The 23,280-nt window shown below is 34.4% G+C and overlaps 1 protein-coding gene and 1 long non-coding RNA gene across 2 annotated transcripts; both read left to right on the forward strand.

Moving 5' to 3' along the window:
* Positions 1-1,969: 1,969 nt before the first annotated feature.
* On the forward strand, positions 1,970-3,223 carry LOC123655179. Its single transcript, XR_006743321.1, has 2 exons — positions 1,970-2,048; positions 2,946-3,223. It is a non-coding gene; the product is annotated as an uncharacterized LOC123655179 (long non-coding RNA).
* A 17,846-nt stretch (positions 3,224-21,069) lies between these two features.
* LOC123655198 (non-classical arabinogalactan protein 31-like) lies at positions 21,070-22,877 on the forward strand. Its single transcript, XM_045591034.1, has 2 exons — positions 21,070-21,132; positions 21,481-22,877. Exons 1-2 carry the CDS (start codon positions 21,121-21,123, stop codon positions 22,546-22,548), a joined length of 1,080 nt encoding a protein of 359 aa, XP_045446990.1. The 5' UTR covers positions 21,070-21,120; the 3' UTR covers positions 22,549-22,877.
* Positions 22,878-23,280: the final 403 nt, after the last annotated feature.

Here is a 23,280-nt window from a genome sequence, read left to right on the forward strand (position 1 = left end):
GCGTAAATAGGACCCAATATTCAAATTCAAACGGTAACACCACAAAGCTAAATTGATCATAAATTAGTACAAATAAATCTCGAAGCAGGGTAACCGTACAATTTACTAGTTACCGTTGCAGGTATAATTTGCTTGTGTTAAAGTCTCGATACCATATGAATTTCTACAATGCTAGATAGAGGAATGATCTTCGTTACCTTAACGGGTGTATTATATGTATAATATATGTATAATTAGTTAATGGACTTATAAAATAATATTCGTGGTAGAAACCCTCCTTTTGCTATCCCTTCATAAACATTGTACCAAGCTGATAACAAATTATGAGTTCAATATGATATCGATGTCGTACGAGGTAATGTCTTATCTGTAACTTTTGTTTGAGTTGTCTTAAAAAACAAAAAGCATTTCAACAAGAACTATTGTACAACACAAAATTAACGAATAGAAAATATTATTAACCTTAAGCCCATGTGACGATAGTGAAATGGCCAAGGCACCAATTGTGACTGAGTTATAGTTTGTGAAGTTAGAGTTTGTAAAGTAAGAGCGTGTGGGAGTTACAAGTTTGGCTCTTTATGAGATCTGATTACTTTTTGATAGTGCAAGTCGTATGATTTTGTAGTCACAACATTTTACACAATAAGGTATTTGGTTAAATTTAACTTCTATTTGTAAGTTGCTTGTGGACTTCCGTCTCCCAATTTAATGAGTAAGGGGTAATTTACTAAAAATCTTAAAGTATATAATTCCTTGTTCATATGACGGAGTCCTTAATTCCATTATCAACTTTTTCGCAACAACATTTGCGAAAACAATGCAATTGAAATTGTACATGTTGAATAAATCTACTGATGATATTATATTATATGAATTTTGTTTATCTGGTATAATCCGAATCCAAGTTACAAGGGTTTAAAAATGATTGTATTTGACCGCAAAAGGAAAAAAACCATCTTCAATTACATCGATCAAAAACACAGTAGACGAATGAAAAGTCAAATAAATACGCATAACTAGGTAACTCAAAAAGTACTCGTCAGAACTCAACCAAATTTAAACGAGGCCACGTTACAAGCACCAGCTTACGATTAGAAAAAGAATTATCAAAATCAGCAAAACCTATAAAAATAAACTTTATTTCTATAAACATTTTAATAAAGTGGTGTCAATTACAAAATGTACTTATGCAAAGGTGTAACTACATTAAAAAAAATTGAGTTCAGACTGAACATCCTATATGAATTATTAGTATAATCTGTGTTATGGATGGTCAGTCAAAAATAAATAAATAGTGGATAAGGTTACTTAAGGATAATCAGCCAAAAATAAATAGTTATAAGGCTACACACATAATAAATACAGTCTACTTGAGAACCTCATTCTTCTTTTTAAATCAGTAAACAATAGGGTACACGCAATAAAATATTTAAGGCAACACACATAAAAAACAATGGAATTAAGAACCTGCTCCTTCATTCGAAGTCGATTAAAAACAATGATGGACTCAAAAAGTAATGGTAGGTTCTCTTGGTTCATCTTAACGAAGCCACCACCGTACCAAATACCTTTAATAATAATAATAATATTCTTTGTTGTACACCAAAATATAAGCAAACAGAGTAGTAACTAAAAACAAAGATGTACAAAGGCGATCTTATCGCTGAAGAGCGATTTCTTACAGATAACCCTTGTTATTAAAAATAATCTGAGATCTTTTAAACATTAATGGCATAAAATAATTACCTATTCAAATATCGCATAACTATGTTATTTACTTTGAGACCAATACATTGATTACTAACAAGTAATCGATTACGCTGCTTATGTATATTAAAATTTAGTAATTTTTATTACAATACTAATTTGTTAAATGATTGAGAAAAACAGTTTTTGATTTTCCATGGTTTATTGCTGTTAGTATAAATGCGAATACCTTCTGAAATGTAACCATAAGCATTGTGCGCCATTGCTTGCTGTAAAAGGAATCATGAAGTACTTCGCCATTTTAGTTTTTGCGATTCTCGCTGTAACCGTCTCGGTACTGGGTAAGATATTATTTCTTTCTAATGTCTCGCTGACTGTTATCATGTACACTGTCTGTATGTCTGTTAATGCCATGTGGATTTTTTTAATCTGTTTATTTATTATATTTGTTTAATCTTTTATTTGGTTAAGTAGTACTCAAAAGTAACCTGTTAAGTTACTCTAAAATACCTGCTAGATAGGTAGAGATGATAAGTTTTACTTATATTCTGATCTGATTGAGTTACAAACCTTCATCTCAACTGTCGTTATAATAATTAAGGCAAGAGAAGATAAAAGATATTAATTTACTGGCTGTTCCTTCTCAGAAAATGTTTGTAATATGAGGCTACTAGTTCCTTTGTAATTTTTAATCAAAAATAAATAAAAATGAAACACGTAAAATTAATATACAACTTTTATCTGTTAAGACTCTTTGAATAAAAATAATTTTTATTTGATTTTATACTTTTTCATCACCATCATCATCATCACTGCAGCCTTTCGCAGTCCACTACTGAACATAGGCCTCCACAATTTTACTTACTTTATCTACTTTTATTACTTTTTTTTTTGTTTACTTTATATACTTTTTAAATTATATTAATAATCATTTTACCAACCTTCTACTAACCTTTTGCATTAGATTTTTGTCAGTAGTTACTTCATGTCACATTTCTTATTCTTAATTTTTCACTAAATTTCCTAACACAAATTATGAATCAACAGATAAAAATTTCAGATGTTTTATATTAGTTTTGATTTAAATTGTATAAAAAAACTCTTCTTCTTCTTCTTGATTAATGGCTTTCAATAGTGCCAAATGAGCACAGATGATTTCGCCAGTGTCACGTAGAATGGAGAATACGTATTAAAAAAAACTCAAATCACTCTTAATACAACTTTGAATAAAATTTAAGGTGATGCATGTTACACGAATTACGATTGTGGACTTCTGTGCAACTCCCGATGCTCCAACACCAGAGGCGTGTGCTCCCAGAACTACTGTTACTGTCTGCTATTGAAGACCAGAAACGTACAAGGTCTTGATTATAACGTTGGCAGAACTATACCTTCTATGCCTTTAATGGATCAATAACATCCTATGACAAAATACTTTCAAACAAATATATTTCTTTATTGGATTCGGAGGCCATCTTTTGATTTGAATGTTTTGAATAAATTCTGATTTCTTGCATATATTCGTTTTATTAACCACATAGATAAATATAGTAATAATATGTGTTTGCTCACAATACGAAAAAAAACCGACTTCAATTACATCGACAAGTAATACTAGGTAGACGAAAAATATCCAAGTAAATATGCGTTATTAAAGATTACTCATAAGATTTAGATTCAATTTAAATGAAACTATATGACAAGCATTTTTTTAAGACAAATTTTATATTTATCATTTTTTTGAATGATATTTCTTTTATAATAATAATGAAATTAAATTTCAATTTAATCTTTTAAATTTTTTAAATGTAAATTTACGCTTCCTTGTTACCTGAATTCTTTTGACGATTAAAAAAAATCATCGAAATCGGTCCGCCCAGTCAAAAGTTCTGAGGACCATATGATAATAAATACAATTGAATTGAGAACCTCCTCCGTTATTTGTATATTTATTATAAATGATTACCGTGTTATTAAATCATATTTATTTTTATCTCATGTTTTCACATAGTTTCACACCCCATAACTTTTATGCCACGGACTACATCGTTTAATAAGGAGTAACCTCCAAAGATACAACTAATTATTAATTACACATAATATATGTAATAAATTCAAAGAATAGTCGATGTAGAATTAAATTTATTGTAAATTATATATTATATAGATCCAAAATAAACAGATGACGTGCTCGCTAGCTTTAGTACCATTCTATCTTAAAATTTTCGGTATCCACATTAGATGTGTGTTGTTTATTTACAGAAAATAGCATTTTTTATCCTAAGAATATGTCGAATATATGGCATTTGTCTACTCTCCATTAGTGGGACGTTAATAAGGTGCATATAATAATTAATTATAAATAAAAATAATGGTATAAAACTGCAAAATATCAGTCAGTTCAGCCTATTGCAGTCCACTACTGGACATAGGCCTCCCCAAGTTTGGTTTCAGACATCCTAAAACAATATTAGATGAATAAATAACTTTATAATGAATATCTTTAACTTCCTACTTTATTAATAAAACAAAAGTAGCAATAAAATAAGTTCGTACAATAAAATCATTAAAATTGAAAGTACAAGTATGTAGAGCGTGCTTTTGTATAATTTTTTTATGTCAAAGATTGCGAGGCGTTCATTATATCTGACGATACTCGAAACATGCTATTGTAATTATTATAATAAAATTCAACATTCATTTAAAATATGCAAAATTGTTTTGTATCAAATTATATTTCGAAATGATTAAAACCAATTTTGAAATTATTTAAGAAAAACGTTGTATTTTTAATACTATCATTTCTATGTTAATTTTCGTAAGTTTTGATTATTTCAAATTAAAGAATAATTTATTGACCAATGAAATATCGACGATGATTCTAATTTTAATGTAGCTTAATAAATGCTAAGTATATACGGGTCAAACGGATGCACCGTAAAGCGACTCTACTGTTAACAATCAACACTTATTGTAATATGTATTATATATATTGTACTATAAATTAGTTAAAAATTTCATAATAGTCGTTATTTAAAATAGCAAATTTTTTACCGTTTGTCAATTTCAATAAGATTTTTTTTCGAATATTTGAGTGCTGTTGGCTCTAACGGCCTTTACAGCGTCATCGGTGAGAGGGGCCGGGTACCATAGACACCGGCCGCGAAGGAAGAACGGGAGCCCTCTGGGAGGGCTCGGGGAAAAACGCACAAGGGTGTCTTCTAGCGAGATGTACTTATGTAGGCACGTAAGAAGTAAACTTCATTGGCTAGTTAACTTCACGTTGCCAACTTCTTCTTCGTTGACCAGCTAACTTCAGTTTGTCGGTTTATGTGACGGTAATGCTCAAAAAAAGTATAACTTCAAAAACTAATTAATTCTATTGATAAATATTTGTCCTCAAAAGAAATGTGATTTGCCGTAGTATTTAGTTTTTCCATCTGAAATATTACCTTGACATATCAATTATTTTGGGTTTATTTTAAGTTTCTCTCAAAAACCAGTGGTTTATATTTTGATTTCAAAAACTTACCTTCGAGGGTATGTCAAAAAATCTTACCTGTAACAAAAATAAACTTTTATTATTATTATTATAAATATATATATTTTTTTATTTATACAAAATTTTATACATATTTACAATTCACAACTTAAGAACTAAATATTTACAGATAGTTTTGGTATAAATCATGTCCGCGTGGAATTGTGCCAAGAATGTTGGCAGCATTTCCCCGTTGAATTTTTATTATATTAGTACTATATCATTTGCTCTGGAACTTAGGATACCAAATTAGGCGTTGGTTTGACCAGACCACGGCAAACATACGGCCGATACAAATGTTAGTCAACAGCCACAAACCAGTGTTGTGACTGTTGCGCCAACGCATCGTCTATAAATATTAGTATATTATCAATGCAGAAAACAATTCAAATTTTTTCATGTTGCATCTTAACCTTCTTAAATTTATGTAACACATTACTAACGCCCATTAAATAATATTTGCATCTATACTACATACATAATCATAAATACGTAATGCATACGTAAAGAACTAGAAAAGTACTTCACACTCATACATGATTATAAAATGTTTACATTTTCATAATTAACTACGATGTTTACTTCATCTGTGTTTAAGTCTTGTTTTTATACGCCTGCGTCTGAATACGTATCGACGATTTTCTCTTATCAAGAGACAAATTAGCATTTATAGAAAGAATTGAATTACGCAAGAGTGTGCCTTAAAAAGTTCGGAATAGAGATTAAAATTGTATGAGGGTTATAATATTCTTGGTTTCATTTATACTCCAGCTTTTGTCAAAAATTAGGCATGTTTCAGTCTTTAAAAAAAAATCTTTCCTCAAAGTGATGCTTGAAGTACATAAATTATCTTTTATTCAGCAATATGTTTACACAGTCGTGGCCAAGGTAGCCAACTTAATACCTGTCTTAGAATAACAGATTGCAGTTGGATATAGATAAATAAATACTAGTATTTTTTAAATTTCGATTAATAGTTCACATCATCCGTATATATTTATTAAATTTAAGTAATCTATGCCAATATTATAAAGGTGGAGAGTTTGTTTTGTTGTGGTTCGAATCGACGAATTCTTTTTGTATTGGATAGCTCATTAAACTCAAATTAACGCGCAAAACCGCAGGGCACAGCTAGTGAAATATATTTTATTCATCGACTCAAGTGACATACATTTTTTTAATTAAATGACACTTATGTTAATATTGTTTTTCAAATAATTATTTATTTAATTAATTAAATTAATTTTAATCTTGTAAAGGAAAATATATATATAAAATATTTCTAATGGTTTTTTACAGTCACGTGAAGTCGCAGATGTCAGCTAGCAAGTTTCATACATATAGATTGTCTGTTATTTCGTAAACTGATTCAATTGTCCCTCAAGGTCTGCTTTGTTCTCGTGGTTCTTATTGTTGTTTCTCGTAATATGAGTATAACTAGCTCACGATTGAACGCTGTTGATTTTAAGTTTCATGGAGCAGTAAAATTTTCAATGAAATTACTATAGTAGTGTTTCTTAAGTTAGTTACTTATTTTTGTGTACAAAAAAGTTTATCCACCCTCTTTTTTCTCTCTTTCTCTCTATTTGTATATAAAATAAATATAAATTTAGAAATAAGAATATCAACTTTTCAAGACGTATATCTTACTCAATAAATTTTATATATTTTTGTTTATTCGGGAAATTGTCTTGCGATGTCAATACTTTATAAAATCAATACATACACATTCATATCATCAATATAATTACAACACTTTGTAAATCAGTACGGTTCCAAATATGTAATATATAAAAAAAAGGAATTTTAGAATAGAATACAAAGCTTGAAATACAAAATATATACTAGCTGTGCCCGCGACTTTGTCCGCGTAGAATTAACCAAAAAAAAATTTGTTGTTCAGTTCGCAGAGTTATAAAATAAATAAAATTCTAAAATAAAAGTAGCCTAAGTTACTCCTTATCACATCAGCTATCTCCCAGTGAAAGTCCCGTCAAAATCCCTCAAGCCGTTTCAGAGATTAGCCGAAACAAACAGACAGACAGACAGACGAGAATTGTAAAAAATGTTATTTTGGTGTATGTACCGTGTATACATACAAGAATTTCCCTCATACCAATAGATCCTGAATTATATGAGTAATATATGAGTTCAGTTAAAAGCGGTAATTTTAATATTACAAACAGAAACTCCAGTTTTATTTATTTTTATATATATTAAAACAATTGATTATTTATTAAATACTTCTTTAACATTAATTTTGACATTTTTATGACACCCAAAACTTTAAGACAAATTAAATTTAAGCGGTTCACACTCAACGCGCACAAATTATTAATTACAAAAAAAAGAAAAAAAACTTAACTAAATCTTACTAGGTATATATGAGCAGAATCTTTGAGTTATTATAGCATTCGAAGCTTTTTAAGCATCTAAACTACGTAAGCTGTATACATCGCATAATATAATAAAACTAGCTCGACCCTAATTGATGTTATAAAGTTTATGAAACACTACGTATGCGATCATTTATGAAATGTTCAAGTTCTGTTTATTTACTTTTTTTAAATGAGGTTACAGCAAAAAGTTTGCTATTAATATCCTAAAACAATATATGTTGCAATAAAAATACTTATATCTTCCGTTCTCCTTGATAAGTTTAAAAGTTCTCATGTTTCAAATAATTATGATTACACAATATGACTTGGGTTAAGATATTTAATATGAGGTTAATTGATCAGATAATTCAGGATCTATTGGTATGGGAAATTCTTATTTTTTTATATAAGTTATATTATTATAAATAATAAACAAATATCTTATAATATACACACATGCTCGTCTGTTCCTATGGTGAGCAACTTAATGCTTGTGTAATAGGTAATATCATAAGTGTAACGAGAAGAAAACGGTAAAAGTCAGTTTAGTTTAGCTGTTCGTATGGCTGCTAAATCAAAATATATTAAAGGTAAAATTATTAATTCTGATGAAAAAATTAAATTCACATGGAATATAATTAATTAAATATAAATGGTGCTGTTGTAAGCTCGGATGACAAGTTGGCAAACGTCTTTGAAGCCTTTTTCGATAAAATACCCATTGACTTAACTTCTCAACTGAATTTATCTTCAACTGATTCTACCCATCCTCTTAAAAATAAAGTAAGCAAATGTAATGTTGATTTTTCATTCTCGCAAGTTGATTCTAGAGAAATATTCGTTGAGATATTCTAAAAGCATTTAAGAGTCTTAATATTAAAAAAAACAAATAATCTGTGGGGCATTTCAGTTAAATTAATTAGTACGATCATTGATGACCTCACTCCGTACATAGCTTTAACTTTTAACAATGCTATTAAAGTGGGGTCTTTTCCAGATTTGCTAAAATGTAGTAAAGTTTTACTACTTTTTAAAAAGGGAAGTCAAAGTGATCCCAGTAATTATAGACCCACTTCAATCCTATCGTCCTTAAGTAAAACATTTGAAAAAATTATACTAAATGAACTTTTTTTCCATTTCAAAGTTAATGGAATTTTTCACAGTGAACAATATGGTTTCACTAGAGGTCGCTCTACGACAGATGCTGGTGTGGCACTTCATAAAACATATATATGACGCTTCGGAGAAATCACAAAATGCTATTGATATATTTTGTGACCTATCAAAGCCATCCGATTGCGTGGACCACGGGATCTTATTAAGTAAACTTGAGTATTACAGCGTTAATGGTAAAGCTCTTAATCTAATTGCTTCATTTCTATCTAATAGAATTCAACAGGTACCAATAAGCGGAACGAAGTCTTTTGGATCTTTGCTAAAAATGGGCGTTCCACAGGGGTCGATTCTGGGTCCATTTCTTTTTTTAATATATATAAATGATCTCAGACCGCCTACAAAGGCCTATGCCCAGTAGTGGGATATTACAGACTGAAGCGTCTCTTCACTTCACATCATAGCTACAGTTCTCAGCTGGACATAAGCCTCCTCCATTATTCTCTTAGTTTCAGGTAATTAACATCACAGCCTTATAGAATTGTCAAGATACACGTAACATACAAAAATCGTTAAATATAATACCTATTCATTCATAGATACGCGAGACATTTTGCCATCTATCCCGGTGTATTTTGTACGCAATTTATTATAAAAATGATATTATTAAGAGATACACTTTCATAAATAACTTATGAGTAGTAACATAACGGATGTTGTTATACATAATATTAGATACTAGTACATACTAAATTACGTTATTGCGTTCACGTAATTGTTGGCTTAACATACGGACGGATATTTAGACTGGCGTGCGTTTAATTTATATTAATTAATGTTAATATGTTTTATTGTTTCGAATTTATAGCGCTAATGTGATTAAATTTGATGAATAGAAATCGTAATGATCTTGATTCAATCGAATGGAGTATTTGGAGCTATGGAAAATAAGGTTGTAAAATAATTATGTAAAACAGTCTAATTATACTTGATGTATCACCCTCGACTGTCCCCAGCGGGATAAGAGCTGAAGACAAATAGGAAATGAGTATTTTTTAAGGTACCGTAACTGAAAGTCAGCGTTATAGGTAGCGGCTGATTGATGTAATTATGTATATGTATAGCAATATATGTGTGTATTCATATATTATATATGTAGAGAGAGAGAGAGAGAAGAGCAGAAAGCCAATTTAATGCCAACGTATATTAAGATTCAAATTTTTCTATACATCTCAACACTGTGACTGTATTGTGTGTGTGTGTGTGCGCGTGGTACGTTGCATTAATATCCACTAAAACCCCTGCGGGGACTGTCCTTGACATGGATTCAGAGGTGCTGCGTGATCCCTTGCGCATGCGCATCCGTTGTCGGCTTACTTAGTCACATACTTGGCTTAAATTTAAGTATTGGGCAAAACAATTAAGAATTTATTTGAGAAATGTCTGTAAACTGATAAATTAAAAAGAGAGCGTGTCAGCTCCCGCAAGGGCGTAGAATTTATTCCTTCAGAACTATGACCGTCATATTTAGGAATAATTATATATATTAATATTCATCTCATTCTCGCAAGAGACTTTGCTTGGTAAAATGTCCCTGACCTGTGAATGTAACCTGTCCTGAAAGCCTTGGCAAGACTATTTAACGCCGTCATCCACCGAGGTACCACGCCGGAGACGTGGTCCAGGAGTGTGGTGGTGCTGTTCTTTAAGAGAGGCGATAAGTCTCTGTTAAAGAATTACAGACCGATCTCACTTCTGAGCCAAGTCTATAAGCTATTTTTGAGGGTTGTTACGAATCGTCCCGCCAGAATATTCGACGAATTCCAACCACCGGAGCAGGCTGGGTTTCGAAATGTGACAAAATCTTTTGCAATGTTCGCGTATTGACCCACCGACCTAAATGTCAGGTGGATGATCTCGCAGTGCTTATCACATTATTCGTAGAAAACTATGATTAAAGGTAAGCAGGTAATCACAAAATAAACTGAGCTTTTACGTGTAATATTGTTTTTACTCTAGCCTAATGATAGATTAACAAATCAACTGGTCCTTCACATGCTAATACGACTTGCAACTTAATATTTTTTTCGTGTATCATTAGCCTCAATAATATTTTTTATTCGTATTCGATAAGGCCTGTTACAAAATATCCATGTATAAAAAATAATGTAAACATATAAATAAAGGAAATAATTTTTAGCCTCTAGCGTTGGCAAGCGAGCGCAAATGACAGCTTATATTTGTATAACGCCAATGACTTTAAAACCTTTATATAAATAAATGCAACGAGTTTAAAATTCGCATAAAAAAACTATTATTCCATCCTTACTAACTAGTTTTAAGAACAACTAAGCTACTATAACAACTTTTAAACTTTCGCGTTTCATTATTATATTTTAATGTTCATACGGGGATTAACGCGAACAAAATTTTTTAAGGTAAAATATATTACCTTGAGGCCTGACGTTTCGGCCAGGTTACACCAGCCGTGGTCGCAGGCAGACTGTCGGACGGAGTCGAGACTGGTCGGAGTACTGGTCGGAGGACTGGTCGGAGTCTGCCTGCGACCACGGCTGGTGTAACCTGGCCGAAACGTCAGGCCTCAAGGTAATATATTTTACCTTAAAAAATTTTGTTCGCGTTAATCCCCGTATGAACATTAAAATATAACTAAGCTACTAGCCTGAGGACGTCGCATTTATGGTCCTTTTAATGTTTGACCATTTGAACAAAATTTAACAGAAATTATTTTCTTTAAGTAAATAAACATTTGAATTACTTCATATTTATCACTTCCTAGTAGAATTCTGCTATGTGGTTTAATTTTAAATTTCAAACTCTTTGTCAAAGATCACCATGTAATAAAGGATTTATTAAAATTGCACGGAAAATAAGATAAGTTCCCAAAAAAGTTACGAATATTTCATATTCATGCTATGGACAGTTCACACGAGAGAAAAATATCTCTATAGGTCAGCTATTTATAAATATATGTTTTAAAAACTGGAATTCTACTAGTAAAAATACGGCGGAAATAAGGCGACTAAGGGATATTATAGTTCCACTACCATCTTGGAACTTAAAAAGCCGATCGATGCCGGGATAACCATGGCTTTGAAATACAATGGCCGTAGACGGGCAGCAGCGTCTAACTTGGGGGTGTGAAAAATAAATGTTGTTCGATTCTCAGACCTACCCGATATGCACACAAAATTTCATGAGAATCGGTCAAGCCGTTTCGGAGGAGTTTAACTACAAACACCGCGACACGAGAATCTAGGGATTTGATTTTCATTGATTTTATAACCTAATACGCTTCAGCCTGTAATATCCCACTGCTGGCATATGCATAGGCATCTTTCCCCGTGTTACACTTATACTATATTCCGTTAACTAAGTACCTACTTATAAGGCGAATATTTGTATGATACATTTATTATTATGTTCTCATGTAAGTGAATTTTCTTTTTGAGAATAAATTCTTTAAACCTTAAACCTTATGTTGGAGAAGGATCTACTAATAAGCCTATAACCAAATAAATTAATATTAAAAGATTTTTTATCGCATACTACAGTTGGCCTAGATTAGTATTTATATAAGCATTTATTTTTAGGAAAACGATAAATTCATAATTATAAAATTTATTACTGAAAAGGTATAATACTTTACTACTTTACATACTTCAACGTGGTAAATGATTAAATATTACGCTAATTAATAAACACGTGAACAAACATTAACTTTTCCTTATCAATTATGTGGAAATATTGATTTATTTTAATTTTAAAAATACTTATATTAAATAATATTGCATTAATATTACTTCAGATTAAATAATATTTTTTATTCTTATTTACTAGGAAAGTAATAAATGTAATTAAAATAACTTGTTGTTGTTGTTGCTGTCCTAAGGTACCCCAGTGGTACAAAGGGCCCTCGTGAGACGTCTCCATCCGCTCCTGTCCTGTGCCTCTCGCTCCACGTCCCTCCAACTAAGCCCGGCCGCTCGCAGCTCGGCGTCGATAGTCCGCTGCCACGTGTGCGCCGGCCGGCCCCGTCTCCTACTCCCGCGCGGCCTCCACGTGAACGCGACCCTGGCGGCGCTGTCCTCTGGTCTTCGGAGGGTGTGTCCTATCCACTTCCACTTCCGCTGAGCAATTTCTTGCTTGATCGGGATTTGGTGGCATCGATTCCAGAGATCCTCGTTGCTGATAGTGTTCGGCCAGAATTTGCGCAGGATGAACCTAAGGCATTTGTTGACGAACACTTGTAGCTTGTGCGTCAGACCCTTTGTCTCTTTCCATGTCTCGCAGCCGAAGAGCAAGACAGACTTCACTAAGGAATCGAAAAGGGAAATCTTGATCCGCCGGGTGAGCACGTTCGAATCCCAGACCGGTTTTAATTGGGCAAAGGTGGCTTTCGCTTTTTTGATTCGCGCGTCGACGTCGTCATCAGAGCCCCCGCTGTTGGTCACGGTGCTGCCGAGATATACAAATTTCGTGACAGTTTCCAGTGGTGCCCCGTTGAGTGTGATGGAGCGATTGTCGCATGACTGAACACGCATTTCGACGGTCTTCCTAGTATTGATTCGTAGCCCCTTATCTTGAGCTACCTCTCGTAATGAGTTCAGCTTCATTTGTAGATCGGGCAGTGAAGACGAGATCAACACTATGTCGTCCGCGTATTCGAGGTCCTCCAGGTGCGAGCCATCGCTCCATGCGATGCCTCTAGGTGTCTCGGTTACCTTCCGCATGACGTCGTCGAGCAGGATGACGAAGAGCAGCGGCGACAGGAGGCAGCCCTGTTTGACTCCTGCAGTCATCGAAATTGGTTCCCCTAGGGCTTGGTCGTGCACTACTCTGCAAGTACTGTCATTATATAGGGACTGGATTATACCTATATACTTGCTCGGTATTCCTCTTCGCCTGAGGCTGGACCACAGTGCGCTCCACTTCACGGAGTCGAAGGCTTTTTCGAAGTCGACGAAAGCCAGGAAAAGTTCGGCTCGCCACTCCACGCACGATTCGATGAGTACGCGCAAGGTGTTCGTGTGGTCAGTGCATGAACGCCCAGAACGGAACCCGGCCTGCTCCTCCCGAAGTGTTTTCATAATCTCTGGGGCCATACGGTTGAGAAGTACTTTTGCCAGTACTTTAGTAGCAGTTGGTAAGAGCGTTATGCCTCTCCAGTTATCGCTGACTGACAAGTCACCTTTCTTCGGTACCTTCACGAGCAAACCTTGCTTCCATTCGCAGGGGACACGCTCCGTCTCCCAAACGCGCTGCAAGAGGGGACAGAGTATCTCGGCTGACCTAGCCGGGTCCGCCTTAAAGAGCTCCACGTTGATGTTGTCCACTCCTGGCGCCTTTCCTGCCTTTAGCTGTTTGATGGCAGCGACTACTTCTGCGTATGTAGGTGGAGTCGTTGGCAGATTCAGGAGTGGTCCTGGGCTGTTCGGAACAGTCGTCGGTTGAGTTTGGCATTGGGTTAATAGGTTGGAGAAGTGCTCGGTCCATCGTTTAAGTTGCTCCTCTGTAGTACAAAGCAGCTGTCCCGTGGCGTCCTTCAGCGGCTTTTTGGAGGGACGTGACTTGTTGCACAAACGCTTAGTGACGTCGTACAACTCCCTCATGTTTGATACCTTGGCTGCTGCGTTGGCCCGGTCGGCTAGCTCGTCGGCGGCGCGTCGTATGTCGCGTCTAGCCAATTTACGAATTTGGAGACGTATGGCTGCGTATTCTTCATCGAGGGTCTTTTTGGTGGTAAAGTTATTAGCGGCCAGCAGGTCTAGCTTTATACTCTGCCTTTTCTCTATTGCAGACCACAGCTCCTGGGACATCCAAGGTTCTTGTTTGGAGTGTTTATAGCCTAGGGCTTTTTCGCCGGCTTTAGTGAAGGCAGTACGCATACGCTCCCAAGCTTCGTCCATGTCCTCGTCTTCCAGGTCTTTCAAAAGTTCAAATTGGTTGCGAAGGCAGATACTAAACTCCTTTCTTCCTTCTTCGCTCCTCAGGATCTGCAAATTGAACTTTTTGGATGCCTTCTCAACCTTACGTCGAGCTGCTGCCATCCTGAGACGTACATCAGCAACAACAAGATGGTGATCGCTATCCGCATCCGCGCCGCGACGGTTCCTAACATCGAGTAGCGATGTTCTCCATGCTCTGCTTATCGCAATATGATCGATCTGGTTTCGGGTCACACCATCAGGAGAAATCCAGGTGATTTTGTGGCACTCCTTGTGCTTGAACAGGGTTCCTCCGATCACCAGATCGTGTGCAGAGCACAGGTCGCCGAAGAGTTCTCCGTTTTCGTTTATTACTCCGGCGGCCCCTTCGCGTCCCATGTAATGCTCTCGGTCCTCGTTGTCTGAGCCCATCTTGGCATTCAGGTCTCCCATCAGGATTACTATATCCTGCTTCTTTGTGCTCTTCAAGGTCGACTCCAGCTGCTCGTAAAAACTCTCCTTTTCATCCGGCAATGCCGAGTTAGTTGGGGCGTAACATTGGATCACAGTGATTTTTCTGACTCTAGATGAGAACCGAGCTGTGATGATTCGTTCCGATATCGGATTCCAGGACAGAAGGCTGTTCTTCGCGCTACGGCTTAGGAGCAGCCCCACGCCGTACTCCCGAGTTGCGTTCTCATCCTCTTTTCCACTGTACAGAAGGGTCGAGTCAAAATCAGACGTTATTTCACCAAATCCGTTCCATCTCGTTTCGCTTAATCCTAGGATATGAATGCTGTAGTCCTGCATGATTTTGGCTACCTGCGGAAGCCTTTCAGGTTGAGTCATGGTTCTGACATTCCAACATCCAATCCGTGTCCGTAATTTCGCGCTAAAGGTCATCGGTAATAAGGGGGATCGGTCTTTATTTCTCTTTGAGGGTTTCACAATCTGTTACTTTAAGAATGTGCAGGTGATTAGCCCACAGCATCCCGATCACGGTGACGGGGCTGCCATCTTTGCAACCGTGCTCACAGGGCCAGTCTTTTTAGGGAGACCTAAGGCTTCTGGTAGCCTAAACCGCTGGTTTTTACCAGTGAGTGGTTCTTCTCACGAACCCTCCTCCTTTCACATCCGGGCTTGGGACCGGCAACGGCGGAGTTAATTAAAATAACTTAATATTTAATAAAAAAGTAATAACTCATGTAATAGAATGTAAAGTTCTCGTGTTTGATTTTGCAAGCAAATCGCTATCAAACTTAATTTTCGAATGCCTAAACAAAATCTTTGTCTTCTAAAAATAATACTTATTATTTATTTATTTACACTTTCGCACAACTATACAAAGTTTTAACAATATGACAAATGATATAAGAAAATTTAAGTTGCATCAGTTGCAACAGGCGTCCTTATCGCTAATACAGCGATCTCTGCCAGGCAACCTTTGGGCAGAGGAGTAACATAGGGAATGTGGAATATGGTATAGTATAATTTTTAATGGAAACAAAATAGTATACTTTTTGTTGTAAGGGTTCTTATACCTGAACTCAACGTAAGAAACTATAAAAAAAAAAACAAATTACCTTTTCATTTTCTTAAAATGTTATCAGTACATATAACAAGTGTCCGTGGTGCGTTAGAAATTTTGTTTTTCAACGAATAAAAATCTGATTATTAAAGCTATATTTTTTTCATTTGCGTTTATTATTTTTATTGTTGTTGTTGTTTATTTTATATTTTTTATAGTATATTGTAAAACAATTTAAAATTAGTATTTTGACCGACACTATATGTAATTAGATAGGTAGGTATTCGTCTCAGATACTGTATGTATATCACTTTGTTCATACTTTCGATTGCTTTGAAATTAAATGAACATATTTACAACAATCATAATTTTTACAATTTTATTTTTATTTGAGAAATATGATAATATTTATAATTTTAGTGGGATGAGAAATTAACTTCTCATAAATATAAAAATGAAAATTACACATTGAAATTGGAGTAATTTCTTCACACTGTGTAAGTAGAAAGTGAACATTATTATTTTATTAAATTACAGTGTATAATTAATTAATAGCATTTAGAAAAATATCAAAATGATTTACTAATCATTAATTTTTCAAGAAATTATTATTCATTATAAAATGAACAAATAAATAAAGGAGTGTATATAACAAAATATGCTAAATATATGTATATAGCAATTGATCTTCTTCTCTCAAGGTTATGTTTCTCAATGGCATTTTAATATAATCATTTCGTAATTCAAGTAACAGTAGTCTATATTAAAATATAATCGTCGTGTTTGTTACTTGGTTTTGAGAAAGACTCGTAATAGACTCATTTTATATTACGTTTACTTTAGAATAAGCTGTACGATAAACGTTTCCCAAATGAAAAATGATAAATCAAAATGTCTCATTGTTTTTTGTATATCATTACATAGTATAAAACAAAGTCACTCCCCGCTGTCTGTATGCTTAGATATTTAAAAGTACGCAACGGATTTTGATGCGGTTTTCTTTAGTAAATAGAGTGATTCTAGAGGAAGGTTTATATGTGTAATACATGCATAATGTATTAGAGGAACATTGGTAGTATTAGAGGTTTCTGATGTGATAACGTAAATAAACACATTTTTTGCATTTACATTGCAAATATTTATTTTATATTTTAAATTTAGTATCAGCATTGCACCCGTGCGAAGCCAGGGCGGGTCGCTAGTCAAATATAAGGAGGAACAGAGTTTAAAAATTCTACTTTCATATGTTTTAATAACAAGAAAGATTTCGAAATTATTTCATACAGATTAGTGTAAATTAAAATTTTCTTGGTAAATGTACGAAGTCGGAGCAATCCGTCGGTTTAAATAAAAATATTAAATTTTTAACTTCGTGTTAAGTTTATGCAATCGACAAAACTTATTCATTACACAAGTAAAACATACGATTTTAATTATATCTTTCTTCACTCGGTCTTATGTACTTTATGTTATATTTAAATTACCTATCTGTTATTCTACGAAAATCTATAGGATTTATATTTTAGAAATAAATATAAAGAGTAAGAATAATAGCCGATAAATAGATTAGTTAGATAATTTTTTATCGGAGTTGTGACTCCCATCGACTTTTGGAGCTACTGTGTTTTTCCATGAGTAGTGTCATTTAATACGGCCTGCACTTAACACTTTGAATACGTGGTTTTCTAACAAAGTCAACCACTCTCCACCGTCAACCACTTTTTTATATAATTTAATAAACTTTACCGCGTTATTTTCATTTCATTGTCATCCATATTAAACCGAAAAAATCATAAAAAAAATTCAATATTTGTAAACAAAAATTGTAAAATTTGTCAAAAAGCCATTCCAATTTTCTCAAAATATCGGGACTGTCGCAAGTAAAACTATGAGATAATACTAGTATTTAGTTGGAAAATAACTGCGTACCTGAGTTATAACATAGCCAATCTAGGACGGATTCCTTGTGATTATGTAACTCAGTATTCAAAGTTAGCCAAACCAAACCAAGTCATACTGCGATAGATATAATTAACGCAACGCTGTTGTAAATGTGTTTGTACACAATATACAATAAATATACGTATAAGCGGTTTACGAAACAAAAACATATTTAAATAGAAGACAAAAATGTTAATATTTCTGTTTTTTTTTTTCTTGTTTATGTCATATAAAATAGAGAAGAGGAGAGTCAGAGCTCTACATACAACAATAGCTTTCAACAGATAACTAATAAACAAATTCGTCAGGAAAAATAATATAATTGTTCATGATTGAGTCTGTAATATCCCACTGCTGGGCATGGCCTCATTCTCCATGTAGGAGAGAAGGATCGGAGCTTAATCCACCACGTAGCTCCACTACGGGTTGGACTATTTCGGACATTTCAGACAAACAGACCAAAGTAAATTTACTTTTAAAACAGTTAATAATTTTAAAGCATTATCTTTACGTATTTTACAATCTTTTCTTACATATCAGTTTAACTTTTATCAAGCCAACTCGTAATAATAAATGGTTATTTTATAGACTTAAGAATGTTACTCCGTGTTTCGGTTTTGATTTTTCTATTAAACTGGCTGACACCACAAACGTTGTTTTGCCATATAAGTTATTAACCCCCCTTAATTCTTATAGCCTAGGGGTATAAAAAATAGATGTTAGCCGATTCTCAGATATACCCGATATGCACACAAAATTATATAAAAATCGGTCCTTTCGGAGGAGTGTTTTAACTAACATTGTGACACGAAAATTTTATATTTATATTTTATGGCTGATTTTTAATTTTGGTAACAACTATCACTCGAACTTTTAAAATAAACAAAATATCTTATAAGAAATCTGCCAAACGGCAGTGGAGAAACGTGGTGGTTTAAGCCCCAATCCTTCTCCATCTTCTACACGGAGATAGAGACCGATGCCCAGCGGTGGGATATTACAGGCTGAATCGTATCGTGATACAAAGTAGTCTCATTAGTATTTGTATCATTTGAATGTATTCAGACCGATCGCCCGATTGTAGTCATTTAGAAAGGAAGCAAAGTGAACGGTCTGTACATAGAATTCGTTAAATTTATTTAAACCCAATTATTACTCTTACTGAAAGAATATATGAGTGTTTAAAATAGAGATATACTTTTTATGTGTTCTACTAAGTACGAAATACTTAAACATCGTCTCATAAAAACTCCGAGGAGCAAGTTCGGGTTTGTAATATTTAGTGTCATCTGTCCTATTCATTAGACGGTCCGAATTCTATAACAAGAACGTGTACTACTTCTGCATTTTTACATCATTATAAAATAAATAATAAATAATCGCCTTAATAATAAAATATTTGATAAAGCTAATATCATAAGTATTAATATCATCATTTTCGTAAACATTGTTTCATGTCTAATTACGTTTACTAATTCACAAATAAACTCAAGGTGTATATTTAGATTTTTATAATTCGTTACAGCGTCTAAAAATTATTATTAATAAAATAGTATGGCTTATTTTATTACAGCGCGGAACCCCAATAAGTTTACTTTTACTGTTACACATATTTAATAATAATAATAATAATAATAATAATAATAATAAATTTGTTTGTGAAAAACACACTGCATCAGGTTAAAATGATACAAAAAGAAAACACATTGACGTTTTGTTTTGTGATAGGTCGGTAATGCTCTGTAATAATTTAATTTTAAATCATTAGTCGCAGAACTAATTATTGGAGAAAGAATAAGTAAAAGTATATAAGGTACTAATTAATATTTTTGTACAACTTATGTTACAGTAAATTTTAATAAACTTAGAAATTGACAGGTACTAAGTCTAAGCATTTTTCTTTGAAGGATTCAAGTTAATTAAAAATATATGTACAAATTAAAAAAGGCAAATTTTACAAAAACAATAATGCAATTTGGACATGGATGGAATATATCATTTTTAATTAATATTTTAGTATGTAGGAATACTTGTAATCTAGCTATCTTAATTATGAGTATTATGAGCAGACCCTGAAAAAGTTCCGGTAAAATGTAAGGAAGCATGTTCTAAGCTATGTTTAACTTTTGTTTCAGTTTTTTATAATTATATCCGATTAAAAAAAACAGGATTTAATTTACATTGGCTTAAAAAAATATTTTTTATTTTATTTTTACAATAAATGTATTATGAATATAATTTTAATAAGTTTTATATCAAAAACTTCCAGTTAAGCTTTGTATATAGATTATTGAGAGCCTTCGTTCGCAAAATGCAAATCAACTTGAACAAATGGTTTTTAGATAGCGTATGTATATGTTGAGAATTTATTAACATATTGATAAGTTAAATTTTTTAATTTAATTTGTAAATTGAAAGTTACATTTGAATAAAATATTTGTACCAGATTAATACATTGTTTTTACTTACATTTTCTTTAAATGACACCGTTATTACAACGATAACTAATTCCGTCAACTTCATTATGGAGATTACTCATTGTTTTGGTAATTAAAATTTATAAAGAATTTAAATTATTTGAATACATTGATTTCCTACATTTTTCAATAGTCAAACTATAGATCATTAAAAAATGTTAAACTTTATTTTTGTTTATTTTGCTAATAATATGGAATGTAATGCAATATGCAAACGAGCGCTGATGACAGCGACTGATCGCATTACCGTTTCAGGAACAGCTGTTATCTGAGAACCGGTCCGAATCTCGGCACTGAGTCGATATGTATTTCGACTTTGCGCTTAACGATACCCCTCGAAAGCGAAAGTGTAGTAGTCCTACGGAGTGGCGCCATTTTTTTTCGCTCGGTCGCTCAATCCGCATATATATAGCGTGGTGGAGCCTACCACGCATCATTCGCATTCAGGACTTCGCTGGCTTCAGTGCAACCAATTAAACGCAGCATCATGAAGCTCATGGTGTGTTTGTGTAATATTTCGTGCTTGTGCAAGTGTAATGTGATAGTGCAAACCCCTGGATTAGATTTCCTGTCCTAGTTCATAATTACCCAACACGGACGTTATGTATAGCCTTTGTGTAGCGTTCAAAGCACCGACGCCCATATTGCTTGGGGCTTTAGCCATTTGATCGATCTCTTTATCTTTATATTGAATTCAAAACTAAGCAGTTACTTAATCAAAAGTTAACTGAACCAGTTTAATAACAAATAAATATCTTTCACTTGTATTCAATAATTACTTTCTCATCGCATGCGTAGTTTAATACAGGACTATGGTTTTAAATTAATTATTTTTTTCTTTTTCCAGCTCGTGGCAGCCAGTCTGGTGGCTGTCTTGGCTCTCGCTCATGCAGAGGACGCCAAGGCGGCAGAAAAGGAAGTGGCAGTAACCGATAACAAGGCGGCAGCTGACGAAAAGAAACACGAAAAACGTGGACTCTTCAGTCTTGGCTATGGTGGACACGGAGGCAGTTTCGGGGAAGGTTTCGGTGGAAGTTACGGTGGTAGCTACGGCGGTAGCTACGGCGGTGGTTACGGAAGCTACGGAGGTCACGATGAGGTGCACAAGACTATCACTGTTGTCAAAAATGTAGCAGTTCCCTACCCAGTAGAGAAACACATTCCCTACCCAGTTGAAAAGCACGTCCCAGTGCCCGTTAAGGTACCAGTTCCCCAGCCCTACCCTGTCGTCAAACACGTCCCTTACCCCGTAAAGGAGGTCGTGAAAGTGCCCGTGCATGTACCACAACCCTACCCTGTTGAGAAAAAGGTCCCTTACCCTGTACATGTTCCAGTCGACAGACCAGTTCCAGTCAAGGTATACGTGCCCCAACCCTACCCCGTAGAAAAGGAAGTACATGTGCCCGTCAAGGTACCAGTGCCCGCTCCTTACCCAGTTGAAAAGAAGGTACCTTATCCCGTAAAGGTTCCCGTTCATGTACCTGCTCCTTACCCAGTCTACAAAGAGGTCCATGTACCCGTAAAGGTCCCTGTCGACAGACCCTACCCCGTACACATCCCTAAGCCTGTGCCTTACCCAGTTGAGAAACCGGTGCCTTACCCAGTAGAAAAGCCCGTACCTTACCCCGTAAAGGTCCACGTTGACCGTCCAGTGCCCGTCCATGTTGAGAAACCCGTGCCCTACCCCGTCAAAGTGCCCGTGCCAGCGCCTTACCCCGTTGAGAAGCACATTCCCTACCCCGTCGAGAAACCCGTGCCTTTCCCCGTGAAAGTACCAGTAGACAGGCCTTACCCTGTCCACATCGAGAAGCATGTACCAGTCCACGTCGAGAAACCAGTGCCTTACCCCGTCAAGGTGCCAGTCCCGATTATCGTCAACCACGGTCACGAGTATGGACATCATGGTAGCTACTAATGGCTGCAGGAAGCAGACGCTGTATTGTGATATATAATCTAAGATTAGCAGAAAATAGCGATCGGGGGCCCTGGGTTGTATTATCAAACTGAATAGTGGTGATCACCAGATCTCTGGATATTTCATCCCAAGACCCACGATCGCATCGAACTAATATAACTCTTTTATAATTTTTTATTTGTTATTTTTTATTTTTATTTTGTGAACCTGATCGACAAATGTTGCGTTTTTAACTTTTGAGTACATGTACCTGTTATGATAGAATGAAATGTTTCTTTAAAAAAAATTATCATTATAAGAAATAAATGCTTGGCACTGCCAAAAGAGTACACGTATTTCATTTGATATTCCATTGTTTTGTAAGTAATAAAAGATTTGGGTGGTTATTCAGTGCGTGGTGTGGTTTGCGAAACGTACCACTATATGGGGCAGATAAGTATCGCATCGTAAACCACTCTGATCGCCGCTACTTAGGTTGTGTCGAAACATTAGACAGCCGTTGTTTTGCGTAAATAAAGCTAATAATACGACTACTATGTACACGATTATTACAACTTATGAATGATTATTGGGTTTGAATTCATAACTACCACTAAAATAATTATCTTTTAAAAATATTTTAAAAATTCTTTTAAATTTTCTTTTATATGAAAGAAGTACTCAGGAATCGATTTTAGCATTACGAAGGACTTACTTCATAAATAATAAAGCATCATCTGTAAATTAGGAAAT

This window comes from Melitaea cinxia, chromosome 7 (assembly GCF_905220565.1).
Source record: "Melitaea cinxia chromosome 7, ilMelCinx1.1, whole genome shotgun sequence".
Classification (NCBI taxonomy): Eukaryota; Metazoa; Arthropoda; class Insecta; order Lepidoptera; family Nymphalidae; genus Melitaea; species Melitaea cinxia.